At 34.4% G+C, this 17,303-nt stretch overlaps 2 protein-coding genes across 3 annotated transcripts; one reads left to right on the top strand and one right to left on the bottom strand.

Moving 5' to 3' along the window:
- Window positions 1-6,986: 6,986 nt before the first annotated feature.
- On the bottom strand, window positions 6,987-10,359 carry LOC110413577 (Signal recognition particle, SRP9/SRP14 subunit). Of its 2 annotated transcripts, XM_021424438.2 has the most exons (5): window positions 10,144-10,359; window positions 9,909-9,977; window positions 9,180-9,256; window positions 7,826-7,919; window positions 7,264-7,307 (listed from the first exon to the last, which is right to left on the bottom strand). In XM_021424438.2, the coding sequence occupies exons 1-4, from the start codon at window positions 10,213-10,215 to the stop codon at window positions 7,865-7,867; spliced, it is 273 nt and encodes a 90-aa protein (XP_021280113.1). In that variant the 5' UTR covers window positions 10,216-10,359; the 3' UTR covers window positions 7,264-7,307; window positions 7,826-7,864. The 2 variants fall into 2 exon arrangements, with proteins under 2 accessions (XP_021280112.1, XP_021280113.1); XM_021424437.2 differs by lacking the exon at window positions 9,180-9,256 and having other exon boundaries at window positions 6,987-7,307; window positions 10,144-10,329.
- Window positions 10,360-10,989: 630 nt separating this feature from the next.
- Window positions 10,990-13,828, top strand: LOC110413950 (GABA transporter 1-like). Its single transcript, XM_021424983.2, has 7 exons — window positions 10,990-11,267; window positions 11,552-11,674; window positions 11,873-11,967; window positions 12,085-12,271; window positions 12,409-12,539; window positions 12,637-12,852; window positions 13,318-13,828. The coding sequence occupies exons 1-7, from the start codon at window positions 11,039-11,041 to the stop codon at window positions 13,708-13,710; spliced, it is 1,374 nt and encodes a 457-aa protein (XP_021280658.2). The 5' UTR covers window positions 10,990-11,038; the 3' UTR covers window positions 13,711-13,828.
- The last annotated feature ends 3,475 nt before the right edge of the window (window positions 13,829-17,303 follow it).

The following is a 17,303-nucleotide window of genomic DNA, read 5'->3' as shown; positions in this document are numbered from 1 at the left end:
AAAAAAAGAAAAATAATAACGCTTTTTTAAATTCAGTAGAAATTGCAAAACCAACCCCCAGTGTCTTACCCAATTTTTTTAAAAAAAATTAAAATAAAAATATACCAGAAAAACGAAGGCAAGAGTAACCAGAGGGCCAAATGGCTGTAAACTATTTGCTTGTTTTTTACTTTGCTTCGAGACTTCATTTTATTTTATCTTTCCTTTCTTCCTCTTCTTATCAAAATGTCCGCCTCATAAGTGGGGCCCAGACCGGTACTCGGTAGCAGCATCCCAAATAGCCGTTGTTGGGCTCACCCAATCGAGTCTCTCCACGTGTGTACGTTCTCGCCCCTAAAGTCTGACACGTAACCCAAGGTGGTGGTGCTGCCTTTGACCGCCAATTGCTCTTGGTGGACCTCTAACTTGCGCCGTGAGAACAGTAGCACCGCGAAGGTCGGTGTGTGACAACCGCGTGGGTCCCGCTGCCGTTGACTCCTGCTCCGTCCCGTGGGCTTCTTTTATTTCGCTAGGGGGCCTGGGGTAATCGTGTACTTTTAACATTTATTTAAGGTTTTATTAATGGGGAAGAATTTCCAGTCCAAGATTTCGGATTAGGCCTGAGAGCGGGGCACCCCATCCTGTATATTTAAATTACTATTATGGCCCTTTAGGAATGCATTTGTTTAAATGCTGACTATTATTTATGGTGGATTTAAAGGAGCCCACTGCTATGATAACAACAATATGGTAATTTTTTTTTCAGCCAAACTATAATGGACTTAATTAAAGGAATATTACATATAATACAAAATTATTGAGCCCAATATTTGAATGTATTAATAAAATTAATTAATCAATTTTACAATTAAAATTGGACAAGAAATGCAAACTGTAGTGGTGTGTTTGAAGAGGAAAAAAAAAAGACTAGTAGAATGAAGAATGTGGGGGAGAAAAAGATGGCAGTAAATTGTATACCAATTACTGCCAGGGTTTGTTTTACCTCAGGGTAGAAAACATAATAAAAGGCACGATGTAGACATATAGTTTCAACATTTCATAAATTTCAAAGTGCATAATCATAGTAACCCTAGAGATTCAGAGCCCCTAAATTTCTTGTGTCTTTCCAACATCGAAATGACTGCTGCCATGAAGGTGGAAAATGTGATCTTGTTTTTACTATTTCTGATTCATGATATATTGTTCTTATTTCACATGGTTTAAATGAGAAAAAAAAACATATATAAATATTTATATAATTACATTATTTGTAGGTATGTCTCTATGTTTTTTATGGTTTATCCTCAACCATTTGGCTTGAAAAACAAGTAGGTGCTATGAAAGCATGAAGAGAAGTACAAAATCCTGGAAATTGTGTTCATGAACCAAATTCTTGGACTGAAAAACTAAAGTCATTATCCAGTGAACTCAACAAATCGAATCGTCAGTGAGTGGAATAAGAAGAAGAAAATATGTTTGAACATGTTAAAGTCTCATGGAAAACGACGGATGATACTGAAGATGGGCCAATATGTCTGTAAAATTATTCCATCACAATTGCTGCCTGATTTTCAACAAATGCTATTTCCAGGAACCAAAGTGTAGTTTATCTCCTTTTTGACTTTTGAGGACTTCTCTTGATTCTCAGATTCTCCATTACCTAACATCCATGGAAATTGTTACTTTGTTTTAACAAAATGTTTTGGGAATCCTAAACAATGTTCCATTCAGAAATTATATAGTTTTGCATTGGAATCTAATGTCATAAATCCTCCAATAGGCCTCATTGTCTATTTACTCTTAACTCAATATATTAATGTCATTGCCTCAAAACGGGGTAAATAGATTCTTTTTTTATTTTCAGAATTTATTCGAAATTTTAATATAATTGTTTATGCATACGAAATAAATTGTCACCATGCATCATTTTTTTCTTAGCTAGGAGTAAGTCAAAAGGTTTTCTATCTGTACATAATAAACTTTCCTTTTCTAATCATATGAAGTTAATTATGTGTTCCTTTTTCTCCTAGATTCTATGAAATTAACTGCAGTTTTCTATTCTTCAATCTAAACATGAAAAAAAAAAAAGACAGAAATTGATTATCTTTATTTTCTCTTTAAGTTTTTTTTTTTTGAGTTAAATAGTAAAAAGAAATCCCTAAATTATAATTAGTTTTTTAAATAAGCTTTCACATTTTATTGTACCTAAACAAGCTTTTAAACTTTGATATGTACCCAAAACAAATCTTTAATTTTAATGAAAAATTAACTATTATAAGATAAAATGTTAATTAATATTAACTGAATATTTAAATAACTTTTTGAACTATATCAAAAAATTCAATTTAATCTCTATTCTTTTATTGCATTTAAATAAATTATTAAATTTTTATTCTGTATCAAATAAGTCCCTCTCATTAATTGTTAATTAACTCCCATCAATCAATGATACAATTAGCAATTTTTATATAACGTCATCTAGCACATGGCATTGACATCACTGCCACATGTCAAATGATATGGTATCAAAAAATATTAACTTGGAATTGAGTTTTTTCCTTTCTAAATGTCTAAAAATTATTGATCAAAAATTTGAAAAAAAAAACACTAATCATTTCAAACTGATTACTATCGTTTCTTAACAAATTATCATCCATCTTTCCTAAAAACAATCTAATCCAACCTTTCCAGTTTGATTGAAGCCATTATTGCTTGATTGAAAGTTAGTATTAAAAAATATGAGAATAACTAAAAACACAAAGAGTAAAGGTAGGACATACAGCATTTATAATGCTGAAACTAATAAAGACACACAATATTAATCCACAATAAAAAAAAGTTAAATCCTCCCTTTTCTTTTTTAGAGTATGTAAAAACATCTTATACTTTTCTCTTCTTTAGCATTTATAAGAGAAAGCTAATGGTATTGAATTTTATTTACTAACAATAATAGATTCTTTTTCTACATCTTTTTATAAATTTTAAAAATTCAAGATTATCCAAAAAAACGATTTTAAAAAAAAATAGAAATTGTAGATTGGAAGAAGACATTCTTACAATAAGGTATGTTGAGTTTGGAGAATGTTAAAGAAAGTGATGGTATTTTAAGAATAATGGCTTCAATTAAGAAGATGGCAATAAACTACGACACAATAGTAATCCATTTGAAACAAATAGATTTTTTTAAAAAAATTTTGTTTTAAATCTCTAATTAATAATTTTTGAATATTTGAATGAATAAAACAAAAAATACTTAATTCTTAATCAATAATTTTTTATATCACGTCATCTATCACATAATAGTAATATCATCAACATGACACGTTAATATGTCATGTGGAAGATGACGGATAATCAAAAATTAATAATTGTATTAATTAATAGAAATTAGTCAATAATTATTGTGAGAAACTTATTTGATTTAAAATAAAAATTTTAAAACTTATTTGAATACAATAAAAAAATTAAATTGACTTTCTTAATATAATTCAAAGACTTATTTGTATATTTAACCATTAATAATTTATGCTCAAATGACATTTGACTCATACCCATTAGGTAGCTAACATGGTAGAATCCAAAAAATAAAACTCAATACTTTACAAAATATAATTGTAGATTGTTGGTCAGTGATCGTTGATTATCGATGATCAATTGTCGATAGCCAATGTTGATAATCAGTCCCAACTGCAACAAAGCGACGAAGGTGAGAATAGAGAAGAAGAAAATTGGAAAGTTTGTATAACACTCTTCAATAGAATGTTGCTTTAAGGAAGGGTGAGAGACAAAAAAAGGAAAACAAGAAAGATAAAAAATCAAAGCAATTATTACGTAATTATATAATTAAATCACGAGATAGAAAAAAATATTGAATTTGATAATAGTTAATTTTTTATTAAGATTACAAGTTTATATGTATACGTTTATGAATTTATTTTAATAAATCAAAATTTAAAAATTCATTTAGTACAAGGTGGTAATTTCATCTTTTGCATAGCTTTAAAGGCAAAAGCTGTTGATCTGATATCAAAATTTTCAGACTCATCAAAACTTTTATCGCACTATGTTCATGACATTATTCTTTTTAGTATCACACAGAAGAAGAAAAGGAAAGAAAGCATATAATCATTAGCAATAAAGCATGGGGTAATTCAGACGAGTTACATCAAGGACTTAAAGCAACCATTTTTGCTTTTAATTACGAAAGTTTTTAGCTTTGCGCTGTACTAATAGCTTTATGGGGAAAAAAAAAAAAGGGTAAAGCACAGTGATGAAAGCAGGAAATCTTTTATCATCGGCTAGTAAACACATAAATTGACAAGTTCAGCATGATGCCAACACCTTTTTGAGCGGTTCTGCACGGTGAAATGATCACCTTTGGTTATATCGATAAGCAAAATATTCTCGTTACAACTAATCAAATCTTCATGCAAATCCTGGTAGAAATCTGTTTCCTTTTCAATGTTTTTTATAGATTAAGGAATTGAAGCAGACACAAAAACCCTTTAGCCCACACGTTCACAAATCACAGGTGAGTGTCACTATGGGAATAAAATCACCAAATTAGGAGAATATAGTATATTTTTGGACTCCAAACCAGAGCTTCCTGGAAGGTGGAAGCCCCACCAGGCCTCCCAACATACCCCCTTGATAAAGAAATAATGCACTTTGTCTCTGCTTATACCCACCAAAAACATTCTGTCCATCTGTCTCTTTATTTGGAGAATAATTTTTCCACGAACTTTCAATTCTTTTTTTTCCTTTTTTTTTTTCTCTCTTTTGCAAATAGTATTACTATTCTCAGGGGGAGACAAGGGTACTGGGATTTCACAAGCTTTTCTTGGCACATGAACTTTAAACGCCTTTATCTTTTTTAGCCAGATAAAAGCAAAGTATGGTAGTAGACAAATGCATTGGGATCTGAGGACTGAGGAGGGACGAGCCTTAAACGTACGGCATGATTAGAGTTTTTGCTGAATTATTTTGCATTCTTTGGCTTTGGCTTCTGCCTCGGCCTCTTTGCATTCTCACTTTGCTCTTGTAATGAACTTGCTAGTGAAAACCGGACGAGATACCGTGGGAACAAAAAGGCTTGCCTGTCTCCCACCCATGCAAAAGATAACGATTGCAATTGCTTGTAGTAACAAGATTTGATGGGACATTCAATTTGTTTTGTCTATTTGTTAATAAATATGATTGCATGGAGGGATATTTTGGTATGAATTTCACCCAAACGCCGTGGGTGGGGTGGGGGGCGGGGGGGGAGACGGTGTCATGATCTTGGAAATTTATTCAAGTTTTGTACGACGATTAAGTTCCAGTTTTGCGTATGTACGACTCTACAAGTATTAACGAGAATTCTTAAATATACGAAAACATGAAATAAATAACATAAAGAAAAAATTAAAAAATAAATAAATATTATTATTTTAATAATAAAAAATAAAATACTTAAAATCTAAATATAAAAATAAATTACTTGATGAAAAGAAAAAACTATTTAAAGTGACTATTTATAGCCTCTGACCTATTTGGTCTCAAGTAAATTAAAACAAAAAAATAAATTAATTTAGATTTTCTTAGTAGTGTGTAAAAGAGTGAAGATAATAAAAAATAAAATACTTAAAATCTAAATATAAAAATATTACTTGATGAAAAGAAAAAATTATTTAAAGTGACTATTTATAGCCTCTGACCTATTTGGTCTCAAGTAAATTAAAACAAAAAAATAAATTAATTTAGATTTTCTTAGTAGTGTGTAAAAGAGTGAAGATACAGTTGAAGAAATAATATTTCCTAACTTAGGAAGCAAGTATTCAACCTTAACCTCAATCAGAAGGAATTTGGCCCCCTTACCGCCCATGCGGCTCCACCAAATCAGCTCCTGCATGGGCAGACTGTGGTGCGCTGGGAGAGGCCCACGGCTGCACTGCATGTGCTGGTCGCGGGGGCACGCGGCTCACGAGTGCGCAAGATGCGCAGCTTGCTGATGCTGGGTGCACCAGTCGTAAGCGCACCCAGCGTGTGCGGCTCGTACAACAAGCCCCCGAGTGGCGCCCACAATTTAGGCCCTGGGGCTACATTGCTTGCGCGGCACCCTTCCAAGCAGGACTTAAAGACTAGGCGCTAGCGTTTCCTTACACGTTGGGTGCAGGAGGCTCGCGGCCCAGATGAGCGGGAAGCGCAAGTACGAGCAACCCATCTGAACGCGCGGCCCGACTGTGCGAGGCGCTCAAGCATGCGCGTCCCAGTTATGCATGCGACCTGCCTACGCTTAGGAGACCTGCACGCGGCCTTGGCAAGCCAGGCTTAACGTGTCAGGCCCGCTGGGGCGCTAGTGCGCAAGATACTTGCGGAGAGTCTCGCCTGTGTCGTCCATGTGGCTGCTGCGGGTATGCCTGCGAGAACCCCTGTCTGCATAATAACCCGATCATTGGTTGGGTTGGACTCGCAGGCCGTGTCACCCGGGCAGTTCCCACTCATTTTCAACCCCTTGTAATTTATTAAACTTGTTTTGGGTACGAGTCTCGCAATTATCTGGCAGAGGCAGAACCCACCACGCAAGTTTAGTGGAGGCTGTGCCCTGTAATTCATGTACGTTACTTGTGCCTCGAGTTTCGCACCATCAATCAACAAAGCGATTCATAATTATTAAGTCAGGTTTTACCAGTCTGAACTCACAGTTTCTCAGAAGTAGTATAATCCAAAGCTGCCTACAAATTGACAACACATTCACACTCGAGTACAGCGAATAAACAGTTACTGCGCGACTACTGAAAAGAAAAGAGATTTTTGCTCTTTTGCAGATTTATTGGGTGCAGGGCGTTTCCCAGGGGTTGGCATTACTCCATGCCACGCTTTTCAAGTAAATATCCAAATTTACAGATGGAGAATCGTATAAAATTCAAGGGTCATGACCATTTCTGCACCCTGTATAATGAGCAAAAACAGAGATGGTCCACATTCCGCATTCCTTTTCCAGAAGTGATTGGTGAAGGATTGAGAACTTCTATCCAGCCCAAAAGGGGGCATATATCTTATTTTTTGAAAGGGAACATAATGATATACTTGTACAGAAAGTGAATCTGCATTCTAGGGAATCCAGAAAATCAATAATATTTCGTCTTAATATCTTCAGAAAAATTTTGACAATCTGAGCATTTTCAAACCATAAGTCACAAAATTTCTCTCTAAAATTCACTGGGTCCTATCATATTTGTTCAAAAACCTCATGTCTACCTGCATATCAAGCTACTGTTTTCTTCCCCTTCCCTTCTTTGCTGGCTGTGCTTCCATCTGTTCTTTCCCTGTAATTTCTGACATGTCCACTGCATCAAAAGCAAGTATGCTAACTAGTTAAAACATCCAGATAGAAAACCAAACACACATCGACAAATGACATAAAAGATGTTGGAAAAAATTGTTCATAACAGTAAGTGAACTCCATGGCCAAACTTCAATTGTACATGTTTGACAGGGTTTCTTTTATCCAATTGGATTCTTGATTTTGGATTTCATTGTATGTCAAAAAGAAACTCCATAAATTTTTGTATCACTTTAACTTTTAAGACATTTAAGAGACAATTCCTTGCAGGAGTATAGACATCCCAGAAAACTCCTTGCATTCTTAAACAGAAAAATATTCTTTTTAATCATCAAAAAACAAAAAAACAGAAAGAAAAATATCTTTTTTCTTCCCCAGCTCCCTCCTTTTTTGTTGAGCTCCTATAGAGGAATAAGTTAGAATAGAATGTACTTAACTGCCATCGGATAATAGTGACTTGCATTTTGCTACTTATTGAACACAGATGAGGGATTTTGAATACAAAGCAATAAAGAAAGATACCATCGGGTCCCCGAGCCATCAAAGTGAAGAATATATTGTTCAGTTTCTCCATCTTCTTAGCCTCCTGTGCTTGATCTGTCTTGAACTTAAGGCACTAATAACAATTAGAAGAAACAGAGCAACTTCATGAGCAAGCCCGATAGCATACAGCATATAACATAAAAGAAGGAGAATAACTTCAAATCCATGTCATAGATTCCCATTCAAAAGTCTCAAAATTACAACTGATCAGTTCTTTTCCTTGAGGAATGTAAAGGCTAAAAAGACAGTAGAAGGTGAAAATTGAAAATCTCAAGGCACCGCACGTACACAAGGTATGAATATCTTATTTAAGTAGCACAGATACTGTTGTAAGACATTAGGAGGGGGACAGAAACAGCACTGAGATTTAATTGTGATCATCTGATGTATCTTATTATCCCAACAAACTGACTATACTAACTTTTATATAAGAACCCTAGACTGCTTTGGGCCTTTGGTGCTGTCCAGAAGCTATTAGCGGCTAGGTGCAGGCTCCAATTAGGCTCTTCTACATTCAAATTTGAGATATCCAAGCAATGCAGGATTCTTATCAATTACATCCTTTACCATTCAACCATGATCCTAACAGCACCATGGTCTAGGCTTTAATTATGCTCTTGTATCACTTACGCTTGAGATATTAAGTTCAAATTGACTTAAAGATTGATCCTTCTCTGCCATCTTTCCTCAATTATCAAATTCTCACTAACCTTTCAAACCCACAAAGCTATAATGATATTCTGATAAGATGTGCCAATTATTGATAGTACATACTTCTTCCAAGTCAAAGTAACAATAATATTGATTAACAAGTCTTAAATGAGTTGGCTAATACAGTGCTCAAACATGACACAGTTTGTACTTGCATTGTTTTTTTTTAAAAAAAAAAATTGTATACAAAGGATTAAGCCGAAAATCCACCCAAATAAAATAAGGAAACATATCAAACAGCTGGAGAGTGCAAATAGGTTCCTGAATCCTGAAACTATGAACTGATCACCCAATGACACATAGGTCAGACATAACTGACAGGGTTAAAACTATTCTGCCATTCGATTTTCAAAAAAAAAAAAAAAGCTTTTATGCCATACATAACCTTTCGATTCATGGTTTCAAGTAGACTACAATTTTTGAGGTAAAGAAATCAGTTTCACACTTTGTGTAAACTTATCTAAACACAACTGAGCAACTAAGTTTTCAAGTAAACCAAGCATAATTCTTGAGGAATTTTAAAAGATCCCAAAACAAGGCAAGAGTCATGTGGAAAATTTTCTCCATATAATAGAGAATTTGATAAATGGCCAACTGCATCACTTTACCAGTTAATGCTAACCTTATTGAAGCGGCTTCCTTAAAGTTCTTTTTATGCAATTTCCCTTGCCTTTCTTCTGCTTCTACCAATTTTACAAACTGAAAAACATAGCATAACAGCAGGCACTGGCAAGATTTACTCATGCATTTTTTTTCTACTAAAAAAAAGTCAAATCTATTAGCATTTTCTCTAATTTGGGGCCAGAAACAGGGAAAAAAAATCAGTTTAATTGCTACTTGTGCTGTATACTCTAGATAACTTGACTGCAAAAAGATAAGAAAGTAACAAGACAGGATGTTTGTGCCAACTTCACCAAGGAGTTATGGAGATCAGGTTCATAAGGCTATTTCAAGAAACCTAGGTCTTCCATAATCTATGATCAGAGTTTTTTCAGTTTTTATTCCCGTCGACAACATGCCATCAAATTTCTTAATCTAAAAGGCACAGTAATAATCTAAACTGTTATCAAAAGAATAATGTTTCCCAGTATAACTTCTTTTAAAACTAAGAAACAACATACCAACAGAAAAAACACAAACGAGAGCGAAACCGGATACAATCTCAAGTACATTATCCACATATTCATATGCATATAGGCAAATCCATTGAAGGTAAACAGATGCTCAAATTCTCAGACATTTTCTTAATGAATCCCAAAATCCAACCGAATTTGTTGGCAACTAAACATCAATTAACACTTCCGTACAACAATTGAATCACATTAAGTCAACGGTGCAATGCATTTCATACCTCTTTGTTATCGGTAACTTTCAAAACCAATTTGCCATCACAATGTCGGTACTTCATGCAATACCGAGTCTAGGTCCCCCCGATCCAAATCCAGAAAAATAGACCCTCATAAAAAAAATCAGTAACAATCATGACTGATAAATAACAAACCCTAACTGTTAATCAGACAAGAATTTCAATTTCCATTTAATAACAATGACAATAGAGTAGGAGATAGAGAGGAAAGTTAACCTACAGATTCAGGATCGGCACGGAATAACTGTACGGTTCGCTCCACGAATTCGTCCCACGCTGCGATGTAAACCATTGCGCCGTTAATCGAAGAAGAACCGAATTTCGATGAGAATCCACAAAAGAAGCGTCTTCACTCTAGGGGAAGCAGAGTTTTTTTTAACCGTTTTATGCACCAAGACAATTGTGGTCAGAGGCGTTTTTAAGCCAATAGAAGCTCGCCACGACAGCGAAGAAAAGAAGGGAAAGACGGATTTCATGTTGAAACGATATTAAATGAATTTCAAGTTTATAAGTAAATTTTTAAAATTTATTTAATTTTACATGAAACTTTTCATAAGAGATATTAATGTCAAGATAAGATAATTGAATGGGTGAAAATAACATAAATTTTGTATTTTTATAAAAATGAGATAATTTTAAATTTATAAATAAAAATTTTGTCTATTTAATAAATATATTTTTCTGAATTGAAAGTGTGAGTAGGCGAGTGACTTGAGACTATGTCATCTGCTCTCTGCTTTGTATCACGCAAGTTACTTGGAATGGGCATGATGCGGTGTCGTGTTACTGATTCAGGACTACCGGTTTTACAAGGTTTGACTAGAAGCTAGTGAGGTTGCTGCTAAGTTTGTCAGTTAGCGAAAGCTTTCTTTCCAAAGCAGCAATTATCGTTGAAAAAGAGAACCAAGTACCAACTTGCCACCGATTCTAGTATAGTAGCATGCCAGAGAATCGTCAAACCCAGCATTAAAAACGAAGAAAAATTAGCCTTCTCACTTCTCATTGTTAATTTATTATAATTAATGGAAGCTCTTATAAGATGTACTGCTTTTGTTTTTAACTTCAACACCGAAGAATATTCTAACTCAGTTGCCAGCGAAGGCAAAGAACCTGAAATGAGTTCAGACCAGGCATCACTCCCATCGAAGACAGAAGACCGGACAACCACAGCTGTCCACGAAGAAGACGAAGAAAAGCAAATAGGAGGGGAAGATTCCAAAAGCCATGAAGCCGCTGGGAAAGGAACATGGAAACACGCAGCTTTCCATGTTGCCACGACCATTGCTACCCCTGCCGCTTATGCTCCTCTGCCTTTTGCTCTCGCTTCTCTCGGCTGGCCTCTAGGTAAGTACATCTCCTTACTTCTTTCAACTATGTCTCTTGTCTTAATTATTCCTAGTCTTAAAAGTAATTACTCTTTTAGATAAGATCAGCTCTGATTTCCTAGTTTTTTAAATTGACACTATCAGGATGAAACTAAATTTGATCCGCATCTTCAACTCTTAACTAGCTGCTTTTGTTATTGAAAAAGAATTTTAGTTGTATTTCTTCAAAAGGGTAATGGAATAAGGAGTCCTCTACTATCTCTCATGAGTCATCACCATAAATTTGCTGCGGATGGTTTCTAGGTGTAAGTAGTTTGGTGGCTGCAACTCTAGCTACGTGGTATTCTAGCTTACTAGTTACCTCTTTGTGGAGGTGGAATGGCAAGAAGCATGTCACATATCGGCTTCTTGCACAGAGTATCTTTGGTCAGTATCTTTCTGTACTAGCTTCTCCTTGTTGATTTCCTCTTGCATTCTCTTTAACTTTTGTGATTTCTATGTAAATGCTGTTACTATTTAAATTCAGGTACTTATGTAGGCTTCTTTTCAGTTAGATAGTTGCCCTGCTGAAAGTGACCGGTCACTGTTATGATATTTGCTTGACATTTTTTTTTATTCTTGAAGGATTCTGGGGTTACTGGTCTATTGCATTTTTTCAGCAGGTGGCTTCGTTGGGAAATAATATTGCCATTCAAATTGCTGCTGGTAGCAGCCTCAAGGTCAGTCAGTCTGGCCTGATTTCTGCAGGGATCCTACCAATAGGGCAATAACATATGTGTTTCACTCTTTTCCTCAAGTTCTTTCTTTTCCTTTCTTAAATTTCTTTTATTGGTCAGGCTGTTTACAAGCACTACCATAAGGATGGCACACTCACCTTGCAACACTTTATTATATTCTTTGGGGCTTTCGAACTTTTCGTCTCTCAGCTCCCTGACATCCACTCTCTAAGATGGGTCAATGGGTTATGCACTTTAAGCACAATTGGCTTTGCTGGCACAGCCATTGGCGTCACAATCTATAATGGTAGACTTGGGACTTAATTCTTCTTTTTCTTTTTGTTTTGTTATTTTTTAGATATCCATTTATGAGTTGATTCGGTTTCTAAACTTGATCCTGATATTACCTCTAGTACCAATAGTAAAGTTTTCATACTTCTGTAGGTAAAAAGATTGATAGGGAGTCGGTCAGTTATGGTTTGCAGGGAAGCTCCTCTGCTAAGAGATTTGCTGCATTCAATGCTCTTGGTGCAATTGCCTTTTCATTTGGAGATGCAATGCTTCCAGAAATACAGGTTTAACAGGCTTACCTTTCATAGGGTTGTAGTGGTCTGGATAAATTTTGATTCATTTCACGCTTAGCAATCATTGACCACTGATAATTTTGCCCAGTATACAGTGAGGGAACCTGCAGTGAAAAATATGTATAAAGGTGCGTCGACAGCATATGGTGTTATTGTTTTAACTTACTGGCAACTAGCTTTCAGTGGATACTGGGCATTTGGATCAGAAGTCCAGCCTTACATCTTGGCTTCTTTGACTGTCCCAAAATGGACAATTGTAATGGCCAATATCTTTGCTGTGATTCAGATATCAGGATGCTACCAGGTACTCTTTCAAGAATAACTTTCTAAATTTTTAGGAAACATAAGTTAATATTCGGAGCTACGTGGATCAGGATCGAAGGGAAAGTGGTGTAACTCATATAAGAAATCAAGAAAAAAAAATTGATTTGGAATTTTGGAAATGAATTGTTGTTCCGGATGAAGGGAAAATTGTCATGGCCAATATCATTGCTGTGATTCAGATATCAGGATGCTGCCAGGTAGCCATGGATTATTTCTTCCTAGAAAAAGAAAATACTAATTCTTGACATGCCGTTTAAGATTCAGACAACTGCTTGTGAAGAACAACGTACTTCGCAAAAATACATAAACAAATGTTCAAAGCTATGCCAAGCAGGATCTTCCATAAAGTGGCAGGGTTCAGATAAAAAAGTCAGACAAACCTTTTAATTTGGATAAATTATTTTTGTTTAATAACGAATAAGTGTTGAACAATTTCTCTGTTTAGATATATTGCAGGCCTACTTATGCCTACTTTGAGGAAAGAATGCTCTCCAACAGAACCAACAGTTTTCCCTTCAGAGGTCACTTTGTCCGCCTTATCTTCACCGCCATCTACATTGTTCTTGTAACTCTCGTTGCTGCGGCCATGCCATTTTTCGTGGATTTTGTGTCCATTTGCGGTGCCATTGGATTCACTCCCCTGGACTTCGTCTTCCCCGCTTTAGCATTCCTGAAAGCTGGGAAAATGCCCAAAAACAGAGAACTTCGCCTTTCCATGCAGCTTCTTAATATTGCAATAGCAGCCTGGTTTTCAGTTGTTGCTGTTTTGGGTTGCATTGGTGCAATCAGATTTGTTGTCGAAGATGTCAAGACTTACAAGTTCTTTCATGACATGTAAAATCCCGGATTCGCATAATTTGCAATCCATTATTAACTATGAAAAGGGAATGCATATAAGCATGCATGAAAAGCATGCCACTATATATCAATTTTGACGAAAAAGTCTATTGACTACTTTGCTAGATAGTTTACAGTGAAAAAATGACTCACTATCTTCAATTCTTTTTTTTTATATATAATGAATTTTTTATTCCATCACCCAAGGAAGCAACCAAAAAAAATCTGCTGTGAGAGTATAAAAGTTCATAATCATTGTTTAAACCAATTATAAACATTAAAGCTTAAGAGCAAAACCCCTCCTATCACACAAACTGTGATTTTGTGGCTTATCATCAGCAGCAGGCAATCTATTGACTTTAATTTGAATGTCATAGACTACTTGCTTAAACAGACTACTGGGAAGGGACTGTGCTGGTATGCCTGCAAGTGATCCTAGCTCCCCAAATGGGATAGCAGACCAAGCAAGTCGAAGAAGAAGAGAAGCAAGTGATTTGCCCCTGAAATTTTGAACAGCCCATGATACTTCGGCTGGCCAGTCTCCAATCTCTCTCTGAACAAAATAAACCTGCAAATATTCTTTTCCATATAGGCCTGGAGAAGTTGCAGTCATAAAACATATGATCTTTCGAGACTACCTCCTCCTTACACCACAGCACCTTAAATTCGCAACTTGGAATCCCCAAGAACTGAGCCTAGAAAGAGTGGTTAATCTATCCAGTAATGGTAAGCCAAGCAATGAAAGAGTGCGTAGGAATATCGTAGGAGAACCAGTTCAACCTATGCCAAACAACTTTAGGCTTCACAGTTCTCTACCAAGCCCAAGTGGAAGCAGCAGTGAACACACCAGATTTAGAGATAAGCGGAATGTTGCATCTATGCGCTAGGGCCATTGGAAAGCGAAGACCTTGTTACTATTGGAAAATAGTATATTTTATAAAGTTTAAATATTTTATATTATCAAAATACATGAAAAGTGAATATTTTATATATGAAAACACACTATGAGCTTGTTGCAAGCAAAAAAACAGAATAGGCTTGCAGGCACACAAGGTTGGGCCAAACCTTGAGAAATTTTAGATTCCCCTTTACGAGTGCCCAAGTACACTTTTGACATTAATTTTTTTTAAAGTTTTCAGTCTTGATTGAATCATACTAAAATTCTACCTAGTTTATCTGGTTTTGCTCCAACGTTTATCTGACTCAGTAAATAAGCCTTGGTCAGGTTTTTTTCTAAAGTTTTTTTCACAACTCTCTACTCTAGTTCAACGTTTACCTTATTTGGTGTAACGTTCACCTCACTTCATACCTATAAATACAGTCTTACACCTTCACTCTCAACTCACACCTAAGCCTTTCACTTTCTGAGCTTTCTTCACTTATCTTATTCGCCTCCTCTCTTCAATAGTTGGGTCTTCTCTCTATTTATGCTGTTCCTATACTACTAAAGAAGAGTCTATTGAATCTTAGAGAATAACTATTATAATCCTTTTGCAATGAGTTTCATACTTCAAAGGCGCAAAAATTATCTTTAAGGATAGTGGCACCACGCCTCAGACTTTCACTTACTAATTTTATTTATTTTATTTTATATTCCTTGTTTCCTATAATCTTATCCAACAATTACTAATGATCAACTAAAAGTGATTTTATTTGTTCTTGTAGAGGGCTTTTCTGCTAAGGAAAGAGAACATGTTGCAATAAGTGAAACAAAATACGACACAAAGAGAAAGATTGAAATAGTATTTGAAGCGTAAATGCTTTGATGGCAGGCGGTGGAAAAAGCAATGGAGGATGGGAAGCGTTGAATAGAGAGAATAGTTGAAAGAGCTTTTAGAGAATTTTAAGGATAATTTCTGTTGAATTTATGATTCTTTTTTATCGTTCTCCAATTCCAAGACTCTTATATTTATATTAAATAGAAGCGCTTTTTTAGGAGTAGTTGAGAGAATACATTCAATCATGAAGAACGTGCTTGTCATAGAAGAACACGTTAAAGAACGACTTATTAGATATAAAGCTCAATTATGGAAAACAACAAGATGTAAAAAAAAAAATTTGCTAAGAAAATTTAAAATATTAGATTTCTATTAGGAAAATAATTCCTCAAAGTTTAATAGTTTTGGAAAATTCACAATCAACTTCTAAAATTTTTATCTAAAATTGGTTTGAATAAGTAATCTTCTTTACAACAATATTTTTTATATATTTTATACTGTTTTTTCTTATTTCTCTATTTTAATTTTACTTTTATAAGGGAGAAATGAAAGATTTAATTTTTTATTAATTTTTTTTGTAACATAGCTTTTCGTAGAAAGGGTTTTTTTTTAACAAAACTAACATCTTAATCAAGTTTTCTTTATGTATATGTTTAATGATTTATATATTTTCCTATATGTTTTGTTTGGCATAAAAATAAGAATAAACAAACAAATATGGGACATTACTATAAAAATATGAATAAAGAAACAAACATGGATGAGTGAGAAACAAGTTATTCTAGATCATATTGTTTCCAACCATTATTTCTCTTGTTTGCACTATGTTATAAAATATTTTGTGTAGATCTTTACGTTCAGTAAGTGAATTACCAACTATACAATGATAATCACAAAACTTTGAATTAGACTTTTTTCTATTGTTAGCGGTTGTGAAACATAAGGTAAATTCACTTATCCATCCTTTATTCGTTCATGGAGAAGCACTCTCACTTTATCTAGTGAGATTAAGAATGGTGGCGGAGAATTGACCTCATCTTCTTGTCTTCTTTTTAGATTGTCTTTTATAAGATGTAAAGGAGGTTGATGGTTTCTTTTTTCTTTGCCTCTTCCTTGAATTATGTTTACTAATGGAGTATTTGTTCAAAACGACAATCTCCTTACTATCTAAGAATCATATTGTTGGTCCATTGTGCAGCTTCGATTAAAGTGACAAAAGTAGGAATAAGTTTTCCAAATCTACTCTATATTCATCAAACATACCTTGAATGCAGACCTTGATTAGCTTTTTCTCATCATAAAAATCTTGTATATCCAATATTTTTAATCTGAAGTGTTAGATGTATTCCATGAAATATTCTTTTAAATTTTGATGCTTTCTTCCAAGTCAACAAGAATTACTTTTACTTGGGCAGAGAAGAACTTTTTCTCAAACATCTTACACTTTCAAACCTATGATTGTACAAGAGTAAGATTAATATATCAGGTACAGGCCTTTTCAATAAGAGACTTGGAGAATTTCTTTAACTTCAAATCATTTGTCTAGCGAGCAAATAAATTTTTAAAATTATTTATTTATTAATTTTTACTATTATTTGTCATTTTACATCAATTAACATGCTGACATGTTATAATAAACGATGATATGATATACTAATATAATATGATAACATGATAATTTGATATTTTTCATTTTCTATATCAATGTCATATTAGTACTACATGCACGTAACATGATATTTTGACTAATGATAATTAATCAACCGTTAACTATAAAATTTACTTTATTCAAAATAAAAATGCATGAACCTGATTAAACGTAACATGAAAATAAGAATTTATTTATATTTTTTAAATAGTTCAAAAAAAATTTCAA

This window comes from Theobroma umbraticum, unplaced genomic scaffold (assembly GCF_002168275.2).
Source record: "Theobroma umbraticum cultivar Fairchild unplaced genomic scaffold, ASM216827v3 scaffold_4.1, whole genome shotgun sequence".
Taxonomy (NCBI): domain Eukaryota; kingdom Viridiplantae; phylum Streptophyta; class Magnoliopsida; order Malvales; family Malvaceae; genus Theobroma; species Theobroma umbraticum.
Note: the sequence above shows the minus strand (reverse complement) of the source record. Positions and strands in the feature narration are given on the sequence as shown.